The sequence below is a fragment of the Eleutherodactylus coqui genome, chromosome 3 (assembly GCF_035609145.1).
Source record: "Eleutherodactylus coqui strain aEleCoq1 chromosome 3, aEleCoq1.hap1, whole genome shotgun sequence".
Taxonomy (NCBI): domain Eukaryota; kingdom Metazoa; phylum Chordata; class Amphibia; order Anura; family Eleutherodactylidae; genus Eleutherodactylus; species Eleutherodactylus coqui.
In genome coordinates, this window is record NC_089839.1 from 3,963,594 (window position 1) to 3,979,161 (window position 15,568).

The window sequence follows — 15,568 nt, forward strand, 5'->3', positions numbered from 1 at the left end:
AATATCTGTCTGGGATGATTTAGTAAATCTTGCACTCAGCAGGGGGTTGGACCCGATGACCCCTAAGGTCCCTTCCAACTCCACCGGTCTACGATTCTATGATTCACATGTTTATAGACCAATTGCAAATAATGGGCTGTTTCCATGCGAGTTTTGTGCGTCTTGCAATTCAGAAAACTCACACAGGAAGATTGCCCATGTAAATATAGCCTAAATCCCCTTCATTTTGCTGCCACTACTGTGTAAGATACTGAATACTATATTTTCAGCATGTAAATCTGTGTTGGGAAATATGCAGCATGTATCCCACATGCCATCTGGATGAGACTTCCCATATCACTTTCTGATGGGTGAAATCTGTGGCAAATGCACAGAATTTCCCTTGCATTGTAATTTCACTTGCACAATAAGTTAAACACATTCATTTATCGTCTGTCATTTCTTATTATCACATGCAATGCAATGAGGAATCCGGGACTCACTAACACATCCCCAGGGGGAGCAGCCAGTCACACTGTCACTTTGCACCTTGTAGGGGAGTGAGAGTCTGGCAGTGCATGACTACAGTGCAGGGAGCAGGCAAGCAGGTGCTGATTCTCAGGGCTTCTCTCTTATCTCCTGCCTCTGTCTCCCTGCACCTGCCTCCTCTCCTCTCTCTCCTTCTCAGCGAATGCTCAGCTTGCTCTTTGTAGTCTCATTCACACCAGTCTCTTCTCCAGATCCCCTTGGATCTGCCTCCTCCCTCCCAATAATCATCATCCTCCACATCCCCTGACTCTCCACAGTAGCTGCTCCTGGACTCCTCTCTCTCTCTCCTCCAGCATCTCTGTCTCTTTGCAGTCAGCACTCCGTGGACTCTTTATATACCGTCTCTTCTGGTGATTTCTGTATACAGTCTCCTGTTGTTGAAGCAATAGCAACAATCAAACAATGCCTTGCTTCCCAGAGAAGAACCTGCCAAGAGCCTGGAAATGAAAAGTAAGTGCAGTCTAGACCATATAATGACAACTGAATGTATCTATAGTGGCATCTATTGGGGAACTACAAGTAGCAGATAGAACACCACGTGTCCTGGGCTAAATTTGGAGCTACAGGTTGTCATATACTGCGTGCCCATTGTATCACATTGTTACTTTTGTATCAGAATTCATAAGACGATAGGGCTTGTTTACAAATTTCAATACTAGAATGTAAACAATTGCAACAATGTTTCCATTCTACAGTGAATAGGGCTTAACCCCTTCGTGCCCTTTCTCTATACATACTGTTACTGTACACCAGATCTATGGTTTCTTTATAAACCAGTGCAACAATGCTGAACAGGATTTAACTCCTGCACTGCCAGCCCCTTATACACACATCATATATGAGCTTTTAACAGCAGGTTGCTGTTGCATTTTACACTTTGGCTTCTTGCTTGTTTAATGCTTACTGCTTAATGCTTTTTGACTCCTTTGTAACATGCTGTTTGTTGAAGGTGTAGGCAGCAGATGAGACTATTCTACCAGCTGGACTTGCATGGATATGGAGGGTGTGTAGGATTTGCATTGTGTGACTATGTGCTGGAATAATGAGCATCTGGGATACTTGCTGAAAAATTCAGATGTTAGAAGAAGGAGGAGGCAGCTAGAAGATCCTTCCATAATGCAGAGTCGTGTATGAGGGATCTGGAGAGGCAGGAGATTCGCCCCCTGTATTATCAGCAATCAGTATCATACAGAAGGAGATTTCCGAGAGCAATGAAAGCTTAGAATGAAGCATGTGCTAATGGAGAGCTGCTGCAGGGGCTGCAAGGGCTGCTGGGGGACGCAACATCTGTACAGTAATGTGATTTCAAACTCGATTAATTGCTGCCTGTTACTTAGAGGAGCATAAAGTGACTGACATAATCTACAAAATGTGATCAACCAATCAATCCATCAAGCTATCAATCTACCTACAAATGGATCTATGTTACACGTTTCAATCTATCTATCTATCTATCTATCTATCTATCTATCTATCTATCTATCTATCTATCTATCTATCTATCTCCTATCTATCTATCCCTGCACATAGTAGGAGTATTACAGTAGATATATTCTTGTAAAGAAGGCGCAAAATTATAGTATTTATATAATTGTACATAGGAGGCAGTATTATAGTAGTTATATTCTTGTACATAGGGGGCAGTATTATAGTAGTTATATTCTTGTACATAGGGAGCAGTATTATAGTAGTTATTTTCTTGTACATAGGGGGCAGTATTATAGTAGTTATATTCTTGTACATAGGAGGCAGTATTATAGTAGTTATATTCTTGTACATAGGGGGCAGTATTATAGTAGTTATATTCTTGTACACAAGAGCAGTATTATAGTAGTTATATTCTTGTACATAGGGGGCAGTATTATAGTAGTTATATTCTTGTACATAGGGAGCAGTATTATAGTAGTTATATTCTTGTACATAGGGGGCAGTATTATAGTAGTTATATTCTTGTACATAGGGGCAGTATTATACTAGATATATTCTTGTACATAGGGGGCAGTATTATAGTAGTTATATTCTTGTACATAGGGGGCAGTATTATAGTAGTTATATTCTTGTACACAAGAGCAATATTATAGTAGTTATATTTTTGTACATAGGAGGCAGTATTATAGTAGTTATATTCTTCTACCTAGGGGGCAGTATTATAGTAGTTATATTCTTGTACATAGGGGCAGTATTATTGTAGTTATATTCTTGTACATAGGGAGCAGTATTATAGTAGTTTTAATCTGGTACATAGTGGCAGTATTATAGTAGTTATATTCTTGTACATGGGAGCAGTATTTTAGTAGTTATATTCTTGTACATAGGGGGCAGTATTATAGTAGTTATAATCTTGTACATGGGAGCAGTATTTTAGGACTTATATTCTTGTACATAGGGAGCAGTATTATAGTAGTTATATTCTTGTACATAGGGGCAGTATTATAGTAGTTATATTCTTGTACATAGGGGGCAGTATTATAGTAGTTATATTCGTGTACATAGGGGGCAGTATTACAGTAGTTATATTCTTGTACATGGAGGGCAGTATTATAGTAGTTATATTCCTGTACATAGGAGGCAGTATTATAGTAGTTATATTCTTGTACATAGGAGGCAGTATTATTGTAGTTATATTCTTGTACATAGGAGGCAGTACTATAGTAGTTTTATTCTGGTACATAGTGGCAGTATTATTGTAGTTATATTCTTGTACATAGGGAGCAGTATTATATTAGTTATATTCTTGTACATAGAGAGCAGTATTATAGTAGTTATATTCTTGTACATAGAGAGCAGTATTATAGTAGTTATATTCTTGTACATAGGGAGCAGTATTATAGTAGTTTTATTCTTGTGCATAGGAGCAGTATTATAGTAGTTATACTCTTGTACATAGGAGGCAGTATTAAAGTAGTTATATTCTTGTACATGGGAGCAGTATTTTAGTAGTTATTTTCTTGTACATAGGAGCAGTATTATAGTAGTTATATTTTTGTACATAGGGGGCAGTATTATAGTAGTTATATTCTTGTACATAGGGGCAGAATTATAGTAGTTATATTCTTGTACATAGGGGGCAGTATTATAGTAATTATATTCTTGTACATAGGGGGCAGTATTACAGTAGTTATATTCTTGTACATGGAGGGCAGTATTATAGTAGTTATATTCTTGTACATAGGGGCAGTATTATAGTAGTTATATTCCTGTACATAGGAGGAAGTATTATAGTAGTTATTTTCTTGTACATAGGGGGCAGTATTATAGTAGTTATATACTTGTACATAGGGGCAGTATTATAGTAGTTATATTCCTGTACATAGGAGGCAGTATTAGAGTAGTTATATTCTTGTACATAGGGGGCAGTATTATAGTAGTTATAGTCTTGTACATAGGGGCAGTATTATAATAGTTATATTCTTCTACCTAGGGGGCAGTATTATAGTAGTTATATTCTTGTACATAGGGGCAGTATTATTGTAGTTATATTCTTGTACATAGGGAGCAGTATTATAGTAGTTTTAATCTGGTACATAGTGGCAGTATTATAGTAGTTATATTCTTGTACATGGGAGCAGTATTTTAGTAGTTATATTCTTGTACATAGGGGGCAGTATTATAGTAGTTATAATCTTGTACATGGGAGCAGTATTTTAGGACTTATATTCTTGTACATAGGGGGCAGTATTATAGTAGTTATATTCTTGTACATAGGGGCAGTATTATAGTAGTTATATTCTTGTACATAGGGGGCAGTATTATAGTAGTTATATTCGTGTACATAGGGGGCAGTATTACAGTAGTTATATTCTTGTACATGGAGGGCAGTATTATAGTAGTTATATTCCTGTACATAGGAGGCAGTATTATAGTAGTTATATTCTTGTACATAGGAGGCAGTATTATTGTAGTTATATTCTTGTACATAGGAGGCAGTACTATAGTAGTTTTATTCTGGTACATAGTGGCAGTATTATTGTAGTTATATTCTTGTACATAGGGAGCAGTATTATATTAGTTATATTCTTGTACATAGAGAGCAGTATTATAGTAGTTATATTCTTGTACATAGAGAGCAGTATTATAGTAGTTATATTCTTGTACATAGGGAGCAGTATTATAGTAGTTTTATTCTTGTGCATAGGAGCAGTATTATAGTAGTTATACTCTTGTACATAGGAGGCAGTATTAAAGTAGTTATATTCTTGTACATGGGAGCAGTATTTTAGTAGTTATTTTCTTGTACATAGGAGCAGTATTATAGTAGTTATATTTTTGTACATAGGGGGCAGTATTATAGTAGTTATATTCTTGTACATAGGGGCAGAATTATAGTAGTTATATTCTTGTACATAGGGGGCAGTATTATAGTAGTTATATTCTTGTACATAGGGGGCAGTATTACAGTAGTTATATTCTTGTACATGGAGGGCAGTATTATAGTAGTTATATTCTTGTACATAGGGGCAGTATTATAGTAGTTATATTCCTGTACATAGGAGGAAGTATTATAGTAGTTATTTTCTTGTACATAGGGGGCAGTATTATAGTAGTTATATACTTGTACATAGGGGCAGTATTATAGTAGTTATATTCCTGTACATAGGAGGCAGTATTAGAGTAGTTATATTCTTGTACATAGGGGGCAGTATTATAGTAGTTATATTCTTGTACATAGGGGCAGTATTATAGTAGTTATATTCTTGTACATAGGGGGCAGTATTATACTAGATATATTCTTGTACATAGGAGGCAGTATTATAGTAGTTATATTCTTGTACATAGAGAGCAGTATTATAGTAGTTATATTCTTGTACATAAGGGGCAGTATTATAGTAGTTATATTCTTGTACATAAGGGGCAGTATTATAGTAGTTATATTCTTGTACATAGGAGGCAGTATTATAGTAGATGTATTCTTGTCCATAGGGGGGCAGTATTATAGTAGTTATATTCTTGTACATAGGAGGCAGTATTATAGTTGTTATATTCCTGTACATATGAGGCAGTATTATAGTAGTTATATTCTTGTACATAGGGGGCAGTATTATAGTAGTTTTATTCTTGTACATAGGGGGGCAGTATTATAGTAGTTATATTCTTGTACATAGGAGGCAGTATTATAGTAGTTATATTCCTGTACATATGAGGCAGTATTATAGTAGTTATATTCTTGTACATAGGAGCAGTATTATAGTAGTTATATTATTGTACATAGGGAGGCAGTATTATAGTAGTTTTATTCTATTACATAGGGGACAGTATTATAGTAGTTATATTCTTGTACATAGGGGCAGTATTATAGTAGTTATATTCTTGTACATAGGGAGCAGTATTATAGTAGTTATATTCTTGTACATAGGGGACAGTATTATAGTAGTTATATTCTTGTACATAGGGGGCAATATTATACTAGTTATATTCTTGTACGTAGGGGGCAGCATTATAGTAGTTATATTCTTGTACATAGGGAGCAGTATTATAGTAGTTATATTCTTGTACATAGGGGACAGTATTATAGTAGTTATATTCTTGTACATAGGGGGAAATATTATACTAGTTATATTCTTGTACATAGGGGGCAGTATTATAGTAGTTATATTCTTGTACATAGGGGGCAGTATTATAGTAGTTATATTCTTGTACATAGGGGGCAGTATTATAGTAGTTATATTCTTGTACATAGGAGGCAGTATTATAGTAGTTATATTCTTGTACATAGTGGGCCAGTATTATAGTAGTTATATTCTTGTACATAGGAGCAGTATTATAGTAGTTATATTCTTGTACATAGGAGGCAGTATTGTAGTAGTTATATTCTTGTACATAGGGAGCAGTATTATAGTAGTTATATTCTTGTACATAGGAGCAGTATTATAGTAGTTATATTCTTTTACATAGGGGTCAGTATTATAGTAGTTATATTCTTGTACATAGGAGGCAGTATTATAGTAGTTATATTCTTGTACATAGGAGCAGTATTATAGTAGTTATATTCTTGTACATAGGAGGCAGTATTATAGTAGTTATATTCTTGTACATAGGAGGCAGTATTATAGTAGTTATATTCTTGTACATAGGAGCAGTATTATAGTAGTTATATTCTTGTACATAGGAGGCAGTATTGTAGTAGTTATATTCTTTTACATAGGGGTCAGTATTATAGTAGGTATATTCTTGTACATAGGAGGCAGTATTATAGTAGTTATATTCTTGTACATAGGGGGCAGTATTATAGTAGTTATATTCTTGTACATAGGAGGCAGTATTATAGTAGTTATATTCTTGTACATAGGAGCAGTATTAGAGTAGTTATATTCTTGTACATAGAAGGCAGCATTATAGTAGTTATATTCTTGTACATAGGGGACAGTATTATAGTAGTTATATTCTTGTACATAGAAGGCAGTATTATAGTAGTTATATTCTTGTACATAGGGGGCAGTATTATAGTAGTTATATTCTTGTACATAAGGGGCAATATTATACTAGTTATATTCTTGTACATAGGAGGCAGTATTATAGTAGTTATATTCTTGTACATAGGAGCAGTATTATAGTAGTTATATTATTGTACATAGGGAGGCAGTATTATAGTAGTTTTATTCTATTACATAGGGGACAGTATTATAGTAGTTATATTCTTGTACATAGGGGCAGTATTATAGTAGTTATATTCTTGTACATAGGGAGCAGTATTATATTATATTCTTGTACATAGGAGGCATTATTATAGTAGTTATATTCTTGTACATAGGGGGCAGTATTATAGTAGTTATATTCTTGTACATAGGGGGCAGTATTATAGTAGTTATATTCTTGTACATAGGGGGCAGTATTATAGTAGTTATATTCTTGTACATAGGGGGCAGTATTATAGTAGTTATATTCTTGTACACAGGGAGCAGTATTATATTAGTTATATTCTTGTACATAGGGGGCAGTATTATAGTAGTTATATTCTTGTACATAGGGGCAGTATTATAGTAGTTATATTCTTGTACATAGGGGGCAGTATTATAGTAGTTATATTCTTATACATAGGAGGGCAGTATTATAGTAGTTATATTCTTGTACATAGGGGGCAGTATTATAGTAGTTATATTATGGTAGTTACAGTATATTACCCGTATATACCCATATATTTTAATGAGCACAGATGAAAGTTTTAACCTGGGTCCAGAGAACATGAAGTCTATCCTTCGTCTTCAAAATGTATTTTCCGTGTCTCCTATATTTACGGTCGGTAATGTTGATGACTATTCTGTTCTCAACTCTTCACATATTTCACGTACAGGAAATTGATAAATTGGAGTTACTCTGGTGTGTTTGGTCTTTTTCCCTTATGCTACAGAAAGTATTTGTATTTTCCTGATATCCTACTGAATATCAAGTCTAACTGGGTTTTTGCTGTAATGGACCTCAGTTCTTGGAGTTCCCACGTTCTGCCTGGGACCAGTTTTGTTCAGTCATTCTATAATTCTATGTTCTTATGTTCTTTGCTCTTACTTGTGTTTTTGCTGGTAGTTCAGTGTTTTGTATATTGCGGTAATTGTAGAAGCCGGAGTTGTGTATGCCGGTGGTTGGCGAGCAGCTCTGTAAGAGTCATACTTGGGTCATGGCTCGGGTTAGGAGGAGGCAGCGTAAAGTCATGGTGATGCTTATGAAGTTAAGCAATGAATTTCCCTTTCCTTAATAGAATTTTACAAGATGAACGGTCCTCAGTAGAACGCAAGGGAAGTCATGTCATGCGGGTCATAGAGGGGATGAGAGCAGGTGGCCGTGGAAAGAAAAGGCCGCGTTCATAAGTTTTAACCGAGGCATCTCAGTCAGTAATGAGCATCCCAGGTCCTGACCGGCCACCATTATACTGTCCGTGAATCAGCAGGTATCACTATGTGCTCTTATATCGCCTCCCCTGTCTAATAATACGAATATCTGCCGTCTTATGACTGGAAATCCGGATTTCCATCTATAAGCATCTCCGCAGCTGTTCATAGTGCAGACTTCATAGTTTTGCAGTGAGCAGAAACATTTTTATTGACAAGATAACAGATGGCGACCCTCAGAGAATTTATATTACAATGTAAGAGAATGGTCTTAAAGGGGTATTCCAGCCCAAAACACTGTCAACCTATCCACTGCATATAAGGGCCCGACCACTGGTTGTGTGACTCCCACGGAGCTTCAGTGTAGCAATGTGCTGACCCCCGCTATGCTTTGGTCGTGGTCATGCTCAGGGTCCCCCATTCTACTAATTGCTGTCGGAGTCTGACCCACCACCAAGAGAACATTTTGTGTCCATGTACAATACACAATCAGGCGTGAACTGGTGTTTGCATGTTTGTCAGCTGATCATGTGAATGTTTGTGCTCGATCATCGGCCTGTACTTAGGGGGTCATGAAATGAGTGCTTTCACTTGACCTCTTCCATAATTTGCATTCAGTTCCATAGGGGAGAGAATGAATGAGTAAAGCGGAGGGGTTCCCAGGACTCAGGCTGGGGTCACGGGGGCTTCAGCAGAGATCACACCTGCCCTTGGGAGCTAGGGGGCTAGCAAACAACTTCCTCAGTAATGGGTAGACCACGTGGTTGGCGCGACCCTCCAGCTACAACTCTCCCTAGGCTGAAGCATCACTGCGTCACATGTTGCTGCTGCAGACAACTGGATTTGTATGTCAAAGGCTGCAGTGGTGATTCTTTACAGGGTGGGAGTTGCGTTGGGTATCCGCCACGTTCACATGTTTCTCACTGATGAACTCTGGAGACCTGAGTTGGACAGTCGTGTCCTTTATCTTGTAGCCGAAGCTTGGCCTGGCACCTCGCTCTAGGGACCAGCAGTGCAGCTACCATCTCTTGCAACACTCCAGAGGGGCGACCCTGGGCACCTGGCTAACGTGAAGAGCTGGGAGGGATAAGTGCTGTCTCCTCATAGTGGCACTTTCCAGGCTCTGGTCACGGAGGGATGACACGCTGCCAAGGCCGGAGCAGGATCGCAGGCCAGCCTCAACACTCCTTTGGCAGGGAATGCCAATAAATGGGATGGGGGGGTTGTAGTAGTACTAATCACTCATGACACCACCGTTCCAACACACCGATATTTTATGCAGCGAAGAAATGAACACAGAGACTTAGGCCGCCTGCAGACGAGCGGGTCGGATCCGGCAGCGAAATCTCGCGCGGCAAACAAACCGCGGCATGTCCTATTTTTGTGTGGGGCACGTACTCACCCGCGCCTGGCGGCCCCGGCTCTTTCATGTGCCGGCTGCCGCGCAGCCGGCGCATGCGCAGACCAGAGCCAGCGGCCGGGTGAGTGCGTGCCCCGCACAAAAATAGGACATGCCGCGGTTTGTTTGCCGCGCGAGATTTCGCGCGGCCAAACCGCGGCCGTCTGCATAGGAGTGCGTATTGTAATGCACTCCTATGCAAACTTTCAGTGGCGGAAATCCCGCGGGAAATCCCGCGGCGGGATTTCTGCCCGTGTGCAGGCGGCCTTATGTATAGTACCTCGGGTCCCTAGGACCGGTTAGGGCCCGGTATAACTTTTACTTGAATAATAAACTTGATTTACAGGTAATGCAGGTACAATTCACTTTACGTACTGACAGGTTAAAGCTTAGAGGTAGGGATACACAGGATCAATACGGCCCTACAGTCCACGTTATCGGTATGTCACCGGTCCTGGATTGGGAGCACTCCGGAGGAGGAAAGGGGGGTAGCGGTCACTCCACAGACACTCTGGCAGACAATTACTCAGGAAGGCTAAGCCCATATACTCCCCGAATGGCAGATGCGTGGGTGTCTTACTAGAGTACCTCTGTGTGGTGATCCTAGCGTAGGATGGCCGCACAGGAAAAGTCTGTGGTGTGAACAGGTACCTGTTTCCAAAAACTGGGGTAGTTCTCTCCCTCTCTTTCTCTCTCTTTCTCTCTCTTCCGATCTCCACATTCTACAGGAATCGCTCTTCTTCGTCCATCTTTACCTACATGGAAGCTAAAGGTGCTTCTATGCGGCTCTGTGTTAACACCCTGTCACAGGCAAGATTGAAGACCTCTTCCCGCTCTCAATTACTCACATTTATAACCTCATTTGTACCACGTGACGAGACAAACTGATACATTTACAGGCATGCAATGATTTTATTAGAGTTAATGCTTCAGACGCTGCAGCTGTGCAACACACACACAGAAGATGACATGACACTTTGCAAAGTGCATCCACATGAGACAAAACGTATGACATTTATGGAGGGGCCAGGATGTTGTTCTGGGCCACTACACTCTCTCCAACAGGGCCTCACACTACCTGACACATATGGAAAGAGACTTTCACCCTCTATAAGAACACAAATGCTCATTTCAAACGTTGGCATATTCCCAGACTGATAATGGTGTTTTCCAGGACTAGAATATTGATGGCACATCCATGGGAAAGGCCATTAATATTGGATTGTTAAGGATTGTTGTTGGGGATCCGACTTCCAGCACCAGCACTGATTTATTCTTTATCAAGCACAGTGCCGTACTTTTCATAGTGGCTGTGCCCGGTATTGCAGCTTCCCGCAACTCCATTCCATTTAAGTGAATGGGACAGAGCCGCAATACCTGGCACAGCCACTATGAAAAGTATGGCACTGTGCTTAATAAACAATTAAGGGGAAGCAGCACTCTCTGGAGCACCATAGCTTATTTAATCTGTTGAGGTATTGGAACTGGACTCCCACTAACCTTAGGCCATCAATATTCTAGTCCTGGAGAAAACCTTTAAAGGGTCAGTGTACTTTGAAACAAATTGTGTTAATATAATAGCAAATGTAATAATGAGCAAAAGTTTAAATCCCTTTATTTACCTAAAATTATGTTTTCATGCTTAACAAGTATACCTAAACTGCTACCACTAGCTGTATCCCTTCCTTCTAGTTTGCTGTCCACTGTTTGTTGTCATGTGAAGTCCGTCTCTTGTAACAGAGACACCAAGGCGGTTTTACAGGAAGTGGAAGAGGGTGATGCCACCCATAGAAATCAAGGGAGAGAAAAAGGGGGAGGAGGGAAACAGAAGCAGAGACTCACACAGACTCATCAGCTGCAGATAATATTAAACAACTTACTGTCTTACAGCTTTTTAAATCGCATCTCCACTGCTCAGTACCGCTCTCTTGTGTCCGCTATGATGCTGTTATTTTGGTGTGTGTGCTACAGAGAGTTAGGGAATAGAGATGAGCGAGCACGCTCGGATAAAGCAGTTACTCAAACGAGCATCGCTCTTAAATAACTGCTTACTGGTCCGAGCGTGCTCGGTGGGGCAGGGGTGAGCGATGGGCAGTAGCAGGGGAAGAGAGAGATCTCTCTCACTCTCCCCCCCCCCCGCCGCCCCCTTGAGCACGCTCGGACCAGTAAGCAGCTACTCGAGAAGAGCGATGTTCGAGTAACTGCCTTATCCGAGCGTGCTCGCTCATCTCTATTAGGGAACAGAATCTGCAGTGCTCTTTATGTGCAGTGTGTAGGACACATCAAAGCAGCAGGATCCCCCCCTTCATCTTAGAGAGAACTGACAATTAGAGCTGGAGCCTGCAGAGGGAGAAACAAGTGATAAATACAGGATACAAGTCACATAATAACCAGAAACGGTGTTATTCCTCATGTACACTGAGCAGCTTATCCTTAAGAGTCAGCTGACAGTGCAGGTAGTATTTCTTTCAGTGCTCCTGGATACTGACAAACATTCTAGATTAGGCAAATGGAAGGGTTAAAAAGGGTTAAATGGTGTAACCTGGACTCCTGCTCAGGAGCTGCGCTCATGACCTGCAGGGTGGGTTTTTATAGAGCGTCATTTTTAATACCATCATGTCTAGAATTCTGCTCTTATTTGGAACAGGAAAAGGAACATCAGATGAGTGAATTCAGGAAATCTTTTCTGCCAACCCCCCCATCCCCCCACCCCCACCCCGATCAGGTGTGATCACAAATTCACGCTTTTTGTGAATCTTCGTCATATAGGAGAGAATTGCAGCTACAGCACTTCCCTTACACATAGTTCCTCAGCTCCAGACCTTGAGTCTCCCCAACAGGTCAGGTTTGCACAGGACACATCATTATTGTCGGCTCTCAGAAACGGCCGCTGGTGTTCTCTCTGTAGGATATCCTGGAATCATGACCTGCTGAAGGGACTTGAGGACTGAAGTTGAAATAAGGATCCTAAATGGACCCTTTAGGGGTAGGTTCACATGTAGATACGCTGCAGATTTTCTGTCCAGATTTGCAGAAGGACAATGCACAGATTATTACAGTAGCAGCAAGGTGGACAAACCTCAGCCACATAGAAAGTGACATGTGGTATGGATTTTAAATCTTGGCATATTATCACAGTGCATTGCAAAGGGTGAAATCCACACGTTGTTGTTGTTAGCCGTTTAGTCATTCACGACCCTCGGCGACCCTAAAGGCAAGCTCCCTCCATGTTTTTTTGGTTTTGCTTCTTTCAGTTGTGTGATATCCATGCCAGTATCAGCTCTGACAGTATCGGCCATCGTGTTCTTTGGCGGTTGGGTCATTTTTTGTCACTGATCTGTCCAAGCATTATAGATTTTTTTCTAGTGACTCTGCTCGCATTACATGGCCAAAATCCGTGAGTCTGAGCCTGGCCATCTTGTCCTTTGTAAGTCTGAGCCTGGTCATCTTGTCCTCCTTAAGTCTGAGCCTGGCCATGTTGTCCTCCGTGAGTCTGAGCCTGGCCATCTTGTCCTCCGTGAGTCTGAGCCTGGCCATGTTGTCCTCCGTGAGTCTGAGCCCGGTCATCTTGTCCTCCGTGAGTCTGAGCCCGGTCATCTTGTCCTCCGTGAGTCTGAGCCCGGTCATCTTGTCCTCCGTGAGTCTGAGCCCAGTAATCTTGTCCTCCGTGAGTCTGAGCCCGGTCCTCTTGTCCTCTGTGAGTCTGAGCCAGGTCATCTTGTCCTTCGCGAGTCTGAGTCTGGCCATCTTGTCCTCCGTGAGTCTGAGCCTGGCCATCTTGCCCTCCAGTGATATATTTGGGTCTTATATGATTCAGGACTTTCTCTGTTTGTTACTCTCGCCATCCAGGGCATACACAGCAGCTCAAATGCTTCAATCCTCCTATCAGCTTCCCTCGCAGTCCAGCTTTCACATCCATACATGGCTCTGAGGAAAATGGTGGTTTGCACTACCCTGCGTTTAGTTGCTATACCTGGATTGTCTCTGGATTGTTTATCTTGCACTCCTTCTAGACTAGTATCCATGATATCTTGATCTTGAACCCATTCTGTTTTAGGCATAGTATTTGTATCATCTGAGACTTGGATTCCTAGCTTGAGATCAGCTGATAGTCTTCCTTGCCCTCCGAACATGAGATAATAGGGTGTGTAGCCAGTTGAGCGGTGTGGAGTGTTATATGTATAGATTCGTTCTGGTAACAAGGTTGGCCAATAAGATCTTTGTTTCTGAGGAGGGGTTTTCAACAATTCTAAGATGATCTGATTAGCTTTCTCACACAATCCATTTCCTTGGGGATGATGCGCTGCAGTTCTCAAATTTTTGCAATTATAAACGTCACATAGCTCTTGAAATAGTTGAGATTCAAAGGGGAACCTCTGTCAGAGAAGATTTTATCTGGGTCTCCATAGTTCAGGATAAAGTGTTTCCACACGCTGCTGTAGTTTTCACAGTTAAGTCTTTTATGGGGTCGGCCAGAGCGTATTTTGTGTAGTGGTCGATGAGAGTGAGAACATAACTATAGCTGGATGAGCTGGTCTCTATTTTGAGATGGTCGATTGCTAAAAGTTCAAGAGGCTTGGTGGCAACAATGGGGTGTAGAGTAGCCTTTTGGTCATTCTTAGCTTTTCTGCAGGTTTCACCAACAGTGCATTCCTGACACCATTTCTCAATATCATTGCGCATTCCAATCCAGTACAACCTCTGTCTTATTGTACCTTCTGTTTTGTACACTCCAAAGTGACGGGATTGATCATGGTAAGCTAACAGTACTTGCTTGGCATCTCTGAGAGGAATTAGAATCTGATGAATGTGATTTCTGAATGCAGGATCAGTAGAACTCCTGATTATAAGATTCTTTTTAGGAAAAGTCTTTGTGCGGCTTGTTGGTCGTGAGAGCATTGTCGCATGGTGGCCTCGATTCAGGCTTAGACCTGTCGCCTTGTTATGCAGGACAAGGGTTAATGCACCATGTGCAGAGGCTGCTGGTTGCTGTCTCTCTATGCTGCATGCTGACTATTAGTCATTCCTGGGAGAGGGTTGGGGTTGTGGTTCTCTAGTTGCTCTTCTAATCAGCAGGTGTGGAGAGCTTTATATTCTTACCCCTCCCTTTACTCCCTGCTGCTTATTTAGTTTTCTGGAGGAGAGGTTGGAGTTTGCTGTTCCTCTGGGCTGGATGAATTGCTCCTTATTCAGATAAGTGCTGTTTTATCCTGTCAGTTGTGTTTTGGTTACCTTTATTGTCTTGCTTTGCAGTGTTAGTTCATCTCTCCAGGGGTTCCTATAGGGATAGTCAGAGCCCAGGAAGAAGACAGTGGGGCTGTCCTTATCAGGACAACAACTCCGCTTTCAGGCAGGGATCCTTCACCTCCCTGTTAGGTTAGGGACAGGTTTCTATCTTCCTGGAGTGGTGCTCACGGTCCAGCATTGTGAGGTGTACTACTATTGTATTAAGTGTAAACGTCACCCTGCGCCCGTGCTTAGCATGGTGCTCTTGTGCCACATGGACATGACAGTCTTTTTCTTTGTCTCCATAGCCATTGTAGTTCTGCATCAGAAGACTTAGCTCCAGATAACAAATGTTCTTGTAACTCACCAAAAGTCCTGCTATCCCGTTGCAACAGGAGCCATCTCTGAAGCGTATCTCCGGATTCACCTGGAGAATTAGTGTCATAGTAAACGAATAAAAATGCTGTTGAGCCTGATGGGTTGCAAAATTGGGCATTTCTATTTCTTCCTACTGATTTTCCTCAGGGAAGTAGTCGATTGCTTTGGGTAACATAGAGAGAGCGGTAGTGTTTGTATTGGTCTTTTCGACTCTGTA

The 15,568-nt window shown here is 40.9% G+C and overlaps 1 protein-coding gene across 2 annotated transcripts in view; it reads left to right on the forward strand.

The window, feature by feature from the left end:
• Positions 1-785: 785 nt before the first annotated feature.
• KCNK2 (potassium two pore domain channel subfamily K member 2) overlaps positions 786-15,568 on the forward strand; it is a 166,923-nt gene continuing 152,140 nt past the window's right edge. Inside the window, exon 1 of one of the 2 annotated variants that reach the window (XM_066594460.1) lies at positions 786-978. In XM_066594460.1, the coding sequence (XP_066450557.1) occupies positions 972-978 (7 nt within the window). In that variant the 5' untranslated portion in view covers positions 786-971. Of the gene's footprint in view, positions 979-1,740; positions 1,828-15,568 lie in introns of those variants that run through there. The other variant, XM_066594461.1, reaches the window with a different exon arrangement.